The sequence below is a fragment of the Budorcas taxicolor genome, chromosome 13 (assembly GCF_023091745.1).
Source record: "Budorcas taxicolor isolate Tak-1 chromosome 13, Takin1.1, whole genome shotgun sequence".
Lineage (NCBI taxonomy): Eukaryota > Metazoa > Chordata > Mammalia > Artiodactyla > Bovidae > Budorcas > Budorcas taxicolor.
In genome coordinates this window covers 26,457,351-26,472,235 of record NC_068922.1, presented here as the reverse complement: position 1 = coordinate 26,472,235, position 14,885 = coordinate 26,457,351, and the positions used below count along the sequence as shown (strand labels likewise).

The window sequence follows — 14,885 nt, the reverse complement described above, 5'->3', positions numbered from 1 at the left end:
CGCTTCTAAATGTGCATCCACAGTCTGCATATATGTGGATATATATGCAGGACATATATAGTTCTCCGCTAGCACTTGGAATCTGACAGTCTGTACCACATAAATACCTATGAGAACTCTCGTGAGCTCCTATCTCTCCATCAGGTTTGCAGGGGCAGAAGGATGCTTTTAGAATATTATCTTGAATTCTATGGAGCATATGTCCTCTCTATATTCCAGTCACTTTGATCTTAATGGGACACAGAAGATAGAAGAAGGGTCTTAAGATGCTATCTCAAAATCCTGGGTAATGGGACTTCCCTGGTGGTCCAATGGCTAAAACTCCAAGCTCCTAAGGCAGAGGGCTCAGGTTCGATCCCTGGTCAGGGAACTAGATCCCGCATGCCACAACTAAGAGTTCACATGCCGCAACTAAAGATCATGTGTGCCACGACTAAGACCTGGCACGGCCAAATAAATACATAAATCTAAAAAAAAAAAAAAAAAATCTTGGGTGAGGAGCTCATTTCCTCATAACCTCTCATGGAGTAGAAATTAATTATTTGGGATCCCAGAGATGGGGAACTCAGCAGGAAGGACTTCTGTGGGTCGGAATGGGAGGGAATCTGAATAAGCAATGACCTGGGAGAAAATGACTCCTCCCTGGACAGGCGATGTGGCCTCCAGGATGACGTCACTATTCTCACAGAGACACTGAAGGCCAAGTGTAATTTTCTGGGCTTGCCACATCTGGAGTGTGTCTCATTTCTCTTTGCTCTGGCTGATTAGATTTTATTTTCTCTAAGGAATCCGAATGACTTCATAAGAGAATACTGTCTGGGAAGACAGGGCAAGAACCAGCATTCACCTTCTGTTTAGAACAGGCTGAAGGGAAATAAGAATAGAGACGATTACCCTCATTAGTCTAAGATGAAGCTCAGTTGTCAGGCCTACAGTGCAGGTCTGCTAAGGTCCAATGGGTGAAAAACCGAAAAGGGAAGAATCTCTCTGTTGAGCTGACCAATCACTTTTTAAAGAAATGCAGTATTCTTTTGTGTTTGTTTTGTAAGAGCCTAAACAGAAAGAAGGCGTCATACTGTTAAAGAATTTTGTGGGCCCTATGTTCCAAAATAACTTTGCTAAGTGTTTAGTTGTGCCTCCATTCAAAGAAAGAGAAAAAAAAAAAAATCTGGCTTAGTTTTTATATCTGCCCCTGCAGTTTGTATAACCCATATAAAATAAAAATCTATATGTTACAAAATAGGATTTTTTTAATATATATATTTTCCTTTTGTAAAATTATACGTATTTAAATACACTTGATATGTTACTATAGGTAAATTAGAAATTTTTTTCTAATACTATGAAAAAGGCAAGAGTTTTTTTTTTAATTGTCAACATATATTTTATATTTACTTTATCCTTTTCACTGTACCCCAGAGAACCTTTTATGATTCAGGGGCAATTTGGCACTATTCAATCCTACTACTCTGACTTGAAAATAAAGTTTGATTTGCACGCTATATTAAAAGTAAGGGAAATATTTATAACAATTGTAAGCTTTTCCTTATTGATTAGAACACAGCCTTTTGTCACTAATTATTACAGAGGTGTTCTAAACTTAAGAAACGATTTTTAAAAGGAATAATGTTTGTTGGTTTTTGATTTTTAAACTGTACTCTACTCTGACACCACAATATAGAAATAGATTTACTTTGGAACAAACTACAAATACATTTACATGGTTTGTGACAACTTAATTGTCTGCCTAGAGAATTGAAACAGCTAGCTCAGCTGTTAGTGAGCTAACAGCTCAGCTTTTAGTGAGCTAGGTTATTACAAATCTTGTCCAAGGCGTTCTATTTCTTCAATCAGGAAGTCAATGTCTTGGTGAGTTGCTGCAGGGTTCGAGATGACCATGCGGAAGAAGTTGACCTTGTCGCCCAAGGGCTGGTAGCTCACCATCGTGGTCCCATGCTCCATCATCCTGGCTTTAATCACGGGAGCCACCTGCGGGAGAGATGAGACCACTGCGATGACTGCCTCTCCCAGGGCTTCTTCCTATTATCAAAGGGTCCAGCGCCAGGTAGCATTTTGAGTCTTTAACTAAACAACCAGAACCATATCTGTTTTCCCTTAAAGGAACTGCTCACACTTTTTATGAGAACAGAGGGCTAGAACAGTTTAATATATCCAAGATCTCAAAGGCGCTGAAAGGAAGAATCAGTTGTGGGCTATCAGGAGCTTGACATCTTATCTTTGACTTTCTACTTAGTATTTTGTGACAACAGGAAGAATCTGATGGTGGTTCCAAGCATAAAAAGTTTAGCAATACAACATTTGGGGGACTTTTTAATCCTTCAGTAAATATAAAAACATTGGAAGTAAGACAAAATTCAGAGACTGGATACCACTATCAAGTAATGTGTGAAAATAAGCAGATTTTTGAGATCTTAAAGCAATTTTCATTCTTGAGATCCCAAAGCTTCCTAGTTTGAAAAAACACTTTTTGTTTTACATTAGAGTATAGCTGATTAACAATGCTGTGATAGGTTGAGATGGACAGCAAAGGGACTCAGCCACACGGATACATATATCCATTCTCCCCAAAACTTCCCTTCCATCCAGGCTGCCACAAAACATTGAGTAGAGTTCTCTGTGCTATACAGTTGTTGATTATCCATTTTAAATACAGCAGTGTGTACCTGTCCATCCCAAACTCCCTAACTATCCTATCCCCCATCTTCCCCCCTGGCAACCACAGGTTCTTTCTCTAAGTCTGTGAGTCTGTATCTGTTTTGTAAATAAGTTCATTTGTATAATTTCATTTTAGATTCCTCAGTTCATAAGATGATTTGAAATATATTTCCTAATAGTGATGAAGAATCAGCTGAGGCAAAAAGCTGCACCCCCAAGGATTTAACATTATGGAGTTGAATCACAGACAAGATTTCACCACATTTATGCCCGATGGATAATTACAGCCCTTGGTCCTCTATTGTGTATGAAATTAAGATAAAATGTGAGCGAGTGAAGTCGCTCAGTTGTGTCCAACTCTTTGCGATCCCATGGACTGTAGCTCACCAGGCTCCTCCATCCATGGAATTTTCTGGGCAAGAATACTGGAGTGGGTTGCCATTTCCTTCTCCAGGGGATCTAAATGCTTTAGTTCAGCACAAATGCCTTTCTGCCTCCAGTTCTGAGGACTCAGCTCCCAGGGCTCACCCAAATGAATCTGCAACTCTAACAAGACCTCCTTATTCCATATCCCTTGGATGTACTGCACATATTTTTATCCCTTCACATCGTCCTCAGTCTCACCATGTCACATGTGTTCTGTTTGCTTAGAATCCCTTCTCTTCCAGTTTGCATCCTACAAAGACTCCAAGGCTCCACAACAGTCCTACGCCCATGAGGAAGCCTTTGCTGACTTCTGTAATCCACTAGCACATTTCCTCTAAGTTGTAAGTACATGATCCTTAGCCACAGAGTCTGTCTATATTCTAATTCCTATCATCCCCTCACTTATGTGAAAATATACTTCATCTTTGTACCCAACTGTAAGCTCCTGGAGGGCAAGGGTGGCGTCTTTCAGCTCCTTTATCAGCACAGCACTGTCTGCACATGGAGGGCTCCCTTGAGTCCTTATTGACTGTAAAGAGTGTCATAAGAGGAACAACTCCCAGGATGAGGCATACATTTTGAATTATGTTCAACTATACGCAGGACCTGTCCACATATTTTACCACTGGAGTTTGTAAATATAACATTGATCTTTTCAGTTCATGGCTTCAAATACGTAACCAGGGATGTAGATATCAGGGAAGCTTTGGGCTTAGGCCAGATCTTTATAGTCAGCAACTCAGTTCAGTATGGGAACCATGCCCTCTATAACAGTTGTATTTGTCTTACATGAAGGATAGATTCATGTGACTTTTGAATATCAAGACTTATGTGACCACTGGTTTGCAATGAGGTTTTAGTCCTCAAAGTACTCAGTGTGAACAATCAACATGGCTCCTCAAGAGGATCAGCAGCAGTTTTGTTTTCTACCCATTTCTGAGGCCTGGAGTCTCTTCCACATTGTAATTGAGCACCAGTTTCTCTTGGCAGATCAGCAATTTCAGCAGATTCCCGCTGAGTTGTGAAGTCAGGAAAGGTATGACCTAGTGCTTATGTTCAGCCCTCATAAACATGCTCTCAGAACACAGAGGCAGTCGAGTTGTTAAGTCTGGACAGACCAGTTCTGTGTGTCCTGGCTCGGCAGGAAGCCACAGAGGGCAGAGGACCTGTGACCATGGCTGAAGATAGATGTTCCCTAAAGACATGCACTTCTGTCAAGGATGATGAGGACACGAAAGGCCCGTTATACAGGCTGAGGTCCAGGTCAGAGGAGCGTGAGTCCTTACCTTGGAGAGGCGGCTCAGTCTCTCTTCATCATTGTCCAGGACACGCAGGCTCGGAGGTACGTACCAGAAGCAGACGTTGGTGTGCTGAGGCTGTGAAGAGGAGGGTAAAATTCATGCTCAGCTCCAACAGGCAAGTTTGAACATTTCAAGAATTTGAAAATTCGAAATTTCCAAATTTGAAAATTCCAAATTTCAAATCTGTTCTGCAGCTTCTAGATACAATCCTACTTTTAAACCTCTAATCACCTTTGAACTGCCTGACTTTCACACCATTATACAATATTTGTGTGTGTGAGAGAGACAGTTGGATTTACACTTCCGTTCTAAATGGTTACCCCCTCCCCACTGCTTCTCCTTTGTCATGGGCTCACTTACTTGGACAGTACATTCTTAACTTCAAAAAATATCACTGAGAAGAGTTGGAATGGGGACTTCCCTGGTGGTCCAGTTTCTAAGACTTTGCGCTCCCAGTGCAGGGGTCCCAGGTTCAATCCCTGGTTAGGGGACTAGATCCCACATGCTGCAACTAAGACCTGGTGCAGCCAAATAAATACATAAATAAAATATTTTTAAAAACCACAAAGAGTTAGAATGGACTAAACTTGGGCGGGGGCGGGGGGGGGGGGCACTGTAGAAATCAGAATACATACCTTTCCATCAAACACCATTTCATAACCTTCTCGGTTTTTGATGATATTGTATAAATACTCCGCCAGCTCCAAACACTTATCAACATGTGCTTCAAATCCTGTGGTCCCCTACGTGAGAGAAGAAGAGAGCTTAGCAGTCAAGCTGAGGAAGGTGGGCAAGCTCTCAGGTGAGATGGGGGGATGCATCTTTCTGGACACTGGTGGTCTTTCGGGCCCTTTGGCCTCTGCTCTGTGCCAGCACTTTGCTTACACAAGACCATGTGTGTAGAGGCTTTTCTGACAATTATTCCTCCTTTCATGCTGTCCACATCAGATGCCCCTGTTCCCTTTCATGTCATTACAGCTCTCCACGGCAGAATCCCGTTCTTTCAGAGCCTCTATTCCCCAGCCAATTATTTTGATTACTCGAGGGGAAATTTTACAACTGCCACTCAGAGGAGTAATTATGGAAGTCATTAATGACAGGAGGGCTGGCTATTCTTTTCCTGCAGATAAAAAGCAGCATCAGAGACCGCCCCTCCCCCTCCAGGATGTCTGCTGAGTCCCTGCCCATCAGGTGAATTTGCCATTTCCAGATCCCACTTTTATTCACCCATTATAGAACAAATAGGGTAGGTGCTCAATGAATATGTGCTGGACAAAAGAATCACTGACTCGTGAGAGGCACACAGATGCTCTATTAGCCTGTCATTTTGCAAAACTTATTAGATTTCCCCTCTGGGGATAAATGGGGCTTCCCTGGTGGCTCAGGTGGTAAAGAATCTGCCTGCAACGAGGGAGGCCCAGATTTGATCCCAGAGTCAGGAAGATCCCCTGGAGAAGGGAATGGTTACCCACTTCAGTATTCTTGCCTGAAAAATTCCCTGGACAGAGGAGCCTGGTGGGCTATGGTCCATGGGGTCTCAAAGAGTCGGACATGACTGAGTGACTAACACTTGGGGATAAATGACTCCTATGTCTGTAATGGGTGAACATTATCACAGAGGCCTTTTACTTTCCAGCTGTTGGAAGCCCAGGATCTGGACTTATGAAAAACAACAATGATTTCACTGACAACGGAACACACTAGGGCAGCGGTCCCCAACATTTTTGGCACCAAGAACTGGTTTTGTGAAAGACAATTTTCCACAGACCAGGGGTGGGAAGAAGGCTTCAGGATGATTCAGGCACATTACATTTACTGTGCACTTTATTTCTGTTATTATTACATCAGCTCCACCTCAGATCATCAGGTATCAGATCCTGGAGGTTGGGGACTCCAACACCAGGGAATTACTTTTCACACGGCTTTACTCCTAACTCCACTGGTAAGTGTGGAGTTCTACAGGAAAGCTTAGAGAAACAGCGAATGCTCGTCCCAGGAACTCTGAGAACAGACCTACCAGTGATTAATCCAACCTGGAATCCAGAAGAAGTAATAACAGAGATAAGATGGGCCCACTTTCCTGTTAACACACAGTCTCATCATCTCATCTAAAAGGGGGATCTAGCAGAACGATGACTTGTAGCATCGGAAACACATTTTTAAGAGTAAGCTGCATTAAAGAGAGCTGATGGGTTCAGAAATCCATTTCTTTAGGGACTGCCACCCTTGCTGACTGATTCCTGTGACTCCAAGTGTCCACCTGATGCCTGGACATCCAGGCCATCACCCGTGCACTCAAAGAGTCTGTGGGTGCCAAAGATTTACCATTGGTTTGGACCAAGTTGGCAGTTTGCATCCAGTTGGGATGTACGTTATGTAAGAGGGAGGGGAGTTTACTGTTAGCCAAACTGTATCCTTGGGACCAGGCTAGCATTGGATTTCAACTTGCAGGGACCTGATCCAGGATCTGTTCAGGACCAATATGACTCTGACCCTGTCCAGCCATATGGCCTTGGCTAACTTTTCTGGTCACATGGGAATGATGGTGCCTGTACTATTTCCCACACAGAGACATAGCGAGGTGAAATGAATGCTCTGAAAATGAGTGTGATTGTACCATAAAGGGAGTAGGGTTACCAAAGACAGGATGGGAGTTCTCTAGCCGTGCTGGTCTGGGACTCCACTCTGGCTAAGCTCAGGAGTAATCCATCTGCCCCGTTGAGATGAAGGCTGACACATTAGGGGACTCTGATGTGCCTGTATAAGTCTGGGGCTCCTCCTTTCAAATTGGGTGTTCATGAGATTAAGATCCATATTTTATTTTCAAGGTTTTGTAGGTTTTTAGGAGATTCTCTGAAATTCATTATATTAATATCAAATGTTTGCTGAATCATTACAGACCACACAGCTCTTCCTGTGAGAATGATAAAGGCATCTACAAAGCCTTATCAGGCAATGCCTCTCCATGACCCAAATCACTGGGAAAGAAGCTAAAAGCTCAGATGACCACTTCTGGGTGGACAGCAGGTTCCCAGTTTCGGGGCTATGCTGAAGGAGGTTCAGGAGAAAGATGTTTTTTCTTATCCCTCATCCTTACACACTCATAATGGGTTTGGATGGACCCACTCGGGCCCTCTTACTTCTCATCTGAATGGTAACATCCTAATTCTTCTTCAGTCAATTGAGATGCTCCACTAGCTCAGCATATGCCCTTCAGCCCCTGCCTGACCATCTCCCTGGGATGTCCTTTCTACCAGCCCTGCTGGTTGAGGTCTTACTTATCCTCTCCATCCTGTTCACAAGCAGTCTCAAAGGTCAGTTCTTGATAAACTATTTTTGGCTCTCAAATGAGGACTGAGCTCTCCATGCTTTGACTCTTCCAGGTGTGTCTGTGCTTCTTCTATAGCCAGGTGTGTTCTATTTTTTAAAAATGTTTATTGGAGTATGTACTACGCTGTGCTTAGTCACTCAGTCATGTCCAACTTTGCAACCCCACGAGGCTCCTCTGTCCGTGGGGAGTCTCCAGGCAAGAATACTGGAGGGGGTTGCCATGCCCTCCTCCAGGGGACCTTCCCAACCCAGGGATCGAACCCCGGTCTCCCGCATTGCAGGCGGATTCTTTACCATCTGAGCCACCAGGGAAGCCCTTATTGGCGTTTAGTTGATTTATAATGCTGTGTTAATTTCAGGTGTACAGCAAAGTGACTCAGTTGTGTGTTGTTGTTTAGTTACTAAGTTGTGTCAGATTCTCTTGTGACTCCATGAACTGTAGCCCACCAGGCTCCTCTGTTATTGGGATTGCCTAGGCCAGAATACTGGAATGGGTAGCCATTCCCTTCTCCAGGGGATCTTCGTGACTGAAAGATTGAATCCAGGTCTTCCGAAGTGGCAGGCAGATTCTTCACCACAGAGTCATTGGTTATACATATACATCTATCCACTTTCATTTTTAAGATTCTTTTCCTATAGAGGCCGTTACAGAGAATTGCGTACTGGGCTGTACAGTAGGTTCTTATTAGTTATCTATTTTATATATAATAGTATGTCAATCCCGATCTCCCAATTGGTGTTCTGTCTTTTATGATGGTCATTGGTGAATTTCTCTTTCCTGCCTGGAAACTGTAGCCCCTGATCTCATTCAGCAACAGATGCTCAGTAGCCACTTATGAAAAAAATTAATATTTTAGAGAGAAAGGGAACATTCACTCACTCAGTAAAGAGGGCCAGACATCCATTTCCCTTTAATAGTTTCTCCTGGTTTCTTTTTCCCCTCAGCTATTTGCCAGCCCCACTGTTATCTACACTTTCATTATGGAGGTCAATCAGAAAACTATAAGAAAATCTGCCAATCTGCATAATCACATACAAACATCAAGATTTACAGTAAAAATTCAGCAGTTACATATTAAGCCATCACTGGAGGCCTAAAAAAGAGACTCCTTTTAAGATTTTTTTCTTTTTTTCTATCTACACAGAGTTTTAACAGAGGTAATCTGTCAAGATGAAAAATAAGTTCTAGGATTCTCTAATAAAATAAAAGGTTTACCCAATGAGAACAGAGTTGAGGACAGACACAGTGTCTTTGCCAGTGAAAAGCTTACAAATCATGTCACCATCCAGAGTACCTTCTAGCATTCCGCATCAGGAGACTCAATTTTTTTTTTTTTTTTTGGCATTAATTTGCTCCAATCAAGTTGTCTTGGATTTAATACGACAGTTGTCTTCAGTGCATTTAGCTCCATTTGTTAGTAACAGGTGAAAGAATAGGAATTTATACTTAGATTACTATTTTCCCGTGGTTTATCTTACTAAAGAGAAAATGTGGATTCACTGGAACATTGTCTTCTCCAGGTGTATGGGATAACAGAGGGTTTGCAGATTAATGTCACATTCCTTCTCTTCCTCTTCATTATTGTTTTTGCAAATGCAAAACAGAATGACATGGTCAACTCTCATGGTTCTTCTTAGGGAGAGTGACTTCTCCTGCCCTGCCTGGCGTTATGACAGAGTTAGGCATATCAGAGGGTGCTTACCCTTGATCTGGGTTGTAGGACTGTGATTATTACTTTAATAGCTATTATCATTTCCTTTTTTTAAAAAAAACGCAACTTTAAGTTGAAAACCAAACGGATGCTTTTGTCATTTAGATGTCTAGATACTTAGGGCTTTGTGTAAGGAATTAAAAAAATAGGTGTCCCTGTCCTCTAAGTAATTCAAGTTCTTTTTTGAAGTTCTTTACTATAGTCTCTTTCTGTATTTTACACAGAAACAATGTGTTGACTTTCATTAATTATAAAGAGTTATCCACATGTCTTCATTTCTGTTCACATCTTACACATGAATGTTAGAAAATGAATTATTCCTTCACACAAAGATGATGTACAAGAACTAATGAAACTATTTTAAATTCTGGATGATGATAAACTAATTTTCAATGCAAAACATATGTGTCTGTAAGTTACAAAGTCACTGTGACTTCTCTCTCTATCTCTCTTTTTATCCCCTCTTCTGGTGCCTGTATCTCAGCCCTTTAGAAACTGGATCCTCTGTCTTTATTTCAAGCCTCACTGGTCCTGCTCTTGAGTTCACACCTGGTATCTTCCACGTGATTTCTCTGAGAACCAGCCGGCTGCACCAAGCTGGCAGGGAGGCTTCCGATGGAAAAGCAGCAGCAGGATCCGATGAACCATGTCAGATACACTTTTGTGTAAATAGAGCTAATGATCATGATCTTAATAAAAACACCAGGAGAACAAGAGACAAAAAGAGGGAGAGGGACACTGAACAATATTTAGAAACCAAGCTTTCCTCAACTTCTTAGCTGATGTTTACCTCTGTCATTTTATCATTCCCACCAATCAAGGAAATGAAACGCCTGCTCATTTGAAAACAGCCTGACAGTATACCAATAAGTCTACATTCTTGATGGATTTATTACTGCCAAATGAAAGTGTCATTGCCAACAGAGTGAGTCTCGACTTGGGCAGTGGGGACCAGATACCTGTCCTTGTCAGGTGCTCAACTTTCAAAAGAGGAAGGAGTCCCCTGCCCAGATCAAGGGCTTTGAGCCCACTCATCACACACCTTTATGGGGCAATAAGTTACCCTGGGCCTCACTCCAGGTGGCTGTCTTGTACTTAGCAATACTTAAAGAAAACTCAATCAGGCCAAATAACATGATGGTGGTTTGCTGGAAGACCATGTAGTCAGTCCAGCCACCCCTGGAAACCAGCTAAGAATTTTTGCACATTAAGCAAGACCATCTTTCTAGTTAACCTGCCTTTTTCCAGGATGGGTTTAAAGAAGATTCCATACAATATTAAGTTGGTCAAAAAGTTAGTTTGAATTTTTCCATCAGATGTTATAGAAAAGCCTGAATGAACTTTTTGGCTAACTCAACAGATGTCCACTGTTTCACTCCTAAGTCCCCTCTTTTTCTTATTAGCCATCTGCCCGTTTGAACTGTTTAAGGAAATTCAGTTTGCTTAAACACCAGCATATGGACTGGGTACTGTGGACCTGGTCCATAGCTCTTTCTATAGACCTGATGAAGGAGCCATTCTGTGGTCTCATCCAGCTGACCAAGTCATTTGCTTGTTTCTATGGGGCTGACCCTGTCACCTCTTTGTGTAGGATACGTAGAAATCTGAAAGCCGAATGTCCCTGGGGGTCCAGTGGTTAAGAATCCACTTGCTAACCCACAGGACACGGGTTCTATCCATGGTCGGGGAAAATCCCACAAGCCTCAGGGCAACTAAGCCTGTGTGAAGTGTGACTTCTGAAGTCCATGAGCCCTAAAGTCCATGCTCTGCAATAAGAGAAGCCATCACAATGAGAAGGGTGTGTGCTGCAACTAGAGAATAGTCCCTGCTCACTGCAGCTAGAGAACAGTCCCTGCTCACTGCAGCTAGAGAACAGTCCCTGCTCACTGAAGCTAGAGAACAGTCCCTGCCCACTGCAGCTAGAGAACAGTCCCTGCTCACTGAAGCTAGAGAACAGTCCCTGCCCACTGCAGCTAGAGAACAGTCCCTGCTCACTGCAGCTAGAGAACAGTCCCTGCCCACTGCAGCTAGAGAACAGTCCCTGCCCACTGCAACTAGAGAAGGCCCATGCACAGAAATAAAGTCCTACCACAGTCTAAATAAATATATAAAATAACTAAATATTAAAGGAAAGAAAGCTGAGAGTCAAATTTGTGGACCATTTCCCAAACACACTGGACCTAGGTCTCACCAGCTTCCCTCTCATCTCTCCCTTCGTCATGTTTCCCGCACATACTCTTAACAGTTGGGCTTTCCTAGCGGTTGGGTTTTTCCAGCATGTCCTCACTGGCTCTAGCCATTGCCTCCTGTGGGAGATAAATGAAACGAGGTGGAAAGTCACCAAGCTGTGACATTTAAGTTAGAAATCTGGTCAAAGTGAAAAATAAAATCTTTGACCTTCCCAGCCTGCTTACATTTAACCACACATGTGTGCTCTTGGAAGCTATAATCAGGTCCAGCCAGTAGCATACAACATTAGTTACAGAGTTCCATGTCTGAGAGAGGCGTGATCATCCCTAGTTAAATTCTGAGGCAAATAGAGAAACCAAACTAAAGGAGGTCACTAGGAAGTTCCAGGGTCTTTGAAAAAAGCTTTATAACTAGAGGTTACTCTACAAAATGACACAAACAAGCTATCATGCTGATTTTTTCCTTTTCTTTTTTGTTCTCCAAACAAATAGTCTACATTTAACCTACCCAAATGATCAATCACTGGGTAAAAACCAAGAGTTGGGACAGGAACAGCAGTGAAACAGCTCTTAGGAATCCAGAGAGTCTGCTGTATAAAGCAACATGGATTGGTTTTTTAGATAAATAAGCATTAGAAGCAATTTGGTTTAAACAAAAAACAACAAACACACAACAGATTTCTTATATCTCTGCCCATGTAGAATGCAGATTACTAGATCTAGGATTCAGGAAACTTAGTCTTGAGTAAGTAATTTTCAATTTGGAAGTCAATTTTTGACATGTCCTAACAAGGGTCACCAGATACAGTGTCTGTTTTTAGTTGCCATTCAGCCAATTCTGGGGTGCTCACCTTTGCCCTCCACATTAGCCAGAGTTTAAAAACATCAACGTGGCGTCCGCACTGCAAGGCCTTGTCTCCAGTGTCATAGGACAGGTCATAGTGTTTATCTTGTTGGAAGAGGTAGGAGGCATGCATCTGGTTGCAACTCTGCATCAATCCCTAGAAGAGAAGAGAAAAGCTAGGAAACCCTGTGCTTAGTTGCTCAGTCATGTCTGACTCTTTGCGACCCCGTGGACTGCAGCCAGCCAGGCTCCTCTGTCCATTGGGATTCTCCAGGCAAGAATACTGGAGTGGGTTGCCATGCCATCCTCCAGGGGATCTTCCTGATCCAGGTCTCCTGCATTGCAAGCAGATTTTTTACCATCTGAATCACCAGGGAAGCCCTTAGGAAACTCGCTACTGACTTTATAAAGTGTTCTATTGGGTTTACCTTGTGCTGGAAATTATTAACAAAAATATATAAGAAAGAGGAGCTGAATATCCTGAAGAAAGAAAACAGTAAGAATTACATGAGAAAAAAAAGTGAGACAAGTATCTGAGCAGGATAGACTGTTGCGATAGGTCAGTTCTATGGGAAAGAATGGCTTAGGGTCAGCTATTACCAGAGGTTAACATCAGGGCATATTTATACTTTTACTCTCCTTCTTAAGAGATGGAATTCATTTTTTTTTTTCAATTTGTTGATTATTTCTGCTTAAGCTTCACAATACCCTTTATTGTGGCTGGTTATTAATAATTCCAATCTTACAGATGAGACTGGACGTCAAAAACTTTATGTAAGCTGCTCTGTAGATTTACCTAGAAATGGAACAGTTGGGATGTAAATCCAGCTCAGGTGAATTTCAGTAAGAAGGCTTTTTTTAATTTTTTTTAAAATCACAGTCAGAGTATAATAATGTTCATTGGGAGGATGTCCTGATGTTCTGGTTTTGCTTAATCAAACTATTTTGAAAACTCTTTGGTTTTATAAATTATCATTAGTGTGATTCTCCTACTGTTTCATTCATATTGAGTTCAAGTACTTTATCATTTAGCTGTAAGGGTTTGAGTTCTTTATGGAAATCACAGTTTTTAGGACAGTTCATTGTGGTGGTGGTGGTTTAGTTGTTAAGTCATATCCAACTCTTTGCAACCCCATGGACTGTAGCCTGTCAGGCTCCTCTGACCATGGGATTTCCCAGGCAAGAATACTGGAGTGGGTTGCCATTTCCTTTTTCAGGGGATCTTCCCGACCCAGGGGTGGAACCTCCATTACCTGCTTGGCAGCAGGATTCTTTATCAGTGAGTCACCTGGGAAACCCAGTACAATTCATTGCTATTACCTTGAGATGCTAAAATCTAAAAAAATAAAGACATCGGTACTCTGAGGTCTTCAAAATAGTGAATCTTTCAGATGTCATGCTTCTCTCTCAAGAGGGATTAGAGTTTGGGCACTGTGTTTTCATGCTCACTTGCTTATGGTAGTTACAGTGGAAAGTTTCGTTGTCAGTGACCATTAATTTACCCTGGCACCACCAGCTAACTATGGAAAATGGGTGGCAAAGTGATTGAACTATTTCAGAGACCAGTGAATGAATCATGTTCTCTGACTAAAACAGCATCGTCAGCCTCCTTACCACACTGCAATTTGTCATGGGCCACAGGAAGTCTTTGACGCTTTGGTTATCTACAGTGTAATTGTAATTTTACAGAAAATTTGGCATTGACTTTTTCCCTTTGTGACTCATGACAAGAGAAGAAAAGACTAAACTGTGATCACTTGGTTGAAGTTAGAAGTGAGAGCCCCTTTTGAAAGTTCTCCAAACTAAAACGAAATGCAGCTAAAATTTGGTCTAGATCCTCAAAGACCAGACTAGGTCCCCAGATGGTAATAACAGATCGGGGCTCAGTCTTGTAGTCTGGACATCATATTCGGTGGAATTCATTATTTGTTTGAGAGTGGGAGAAATTCAGTACAATGTAATTGTAATAGAGCAGTAGAATGGGACTCGAAAGCCAATAAGACTAAAAATTGCAATAGGTGAATCTATTTTGTTTCATGGTCCCAGAAACTTGGCACCATTTTTCCCCCAGCCATGCAAGCTCATAGCTAGGTGCCTTCAATCCTAAGGGAGACCACCCAGGGAGTGTGGAATCATGGATAGACCAGACCAGCTTCTACTGGGATAGGAAAAGCAACTCAGAGCACATGACTTCTAAAAGGTAAGACAGCACCAGTCTCCTTGTACAAAAGGACAAGTAGAAGTGAGATAAAAAGGGGAGATCATATTCTGATTCTGAACCACTATATTCCAAACTTTAAAATACATGACTAGCTTATGGCTGTAAAAGAGTTGCTGTCAGAAAAATTCCCCTGATCAAATAAACTTCAGAAACCATCATAAATATCATTATTTTTCAGATATTTAT

The 14,885-nt window shown here is 42.0% G+C and overlaps 1 protein-coding gene across 1 annotated transcript in view; it reads right to left on the bottom strand.

Annotated features, from left to right (window-relative positions):
* Nucleotides 1–1,815: 1,815 nt before the first annotated feature.
* The window catches only part of GAD2 (glutamate decarboxylase 2), a 60,921-nt gene continuing 47,851 nt past the window's right edge, over nt 1,816–14,885 (bottom strand). The window contains exons 13-16 of the mRNA XM_052650940.1: nt 12,486–12,635; nt 5,039–5,146; nt 4,389–4,478; nt 1,816–1,989 (exon numbers count right to left, since the gene is read on the bottom strand). Coding sequence (XP_052506900.1) covers nt 1,816–1,989; nt 4,389–4,478; nt 5,039–5,146; nt 12,486–12,635 — 522 coding nt within the window. The remainder of the gene's footprint in view (nt 1,990–4,388; nt 4,479–5,038; nt 5,147–12,485; nt 12,636–14,885) is intronic.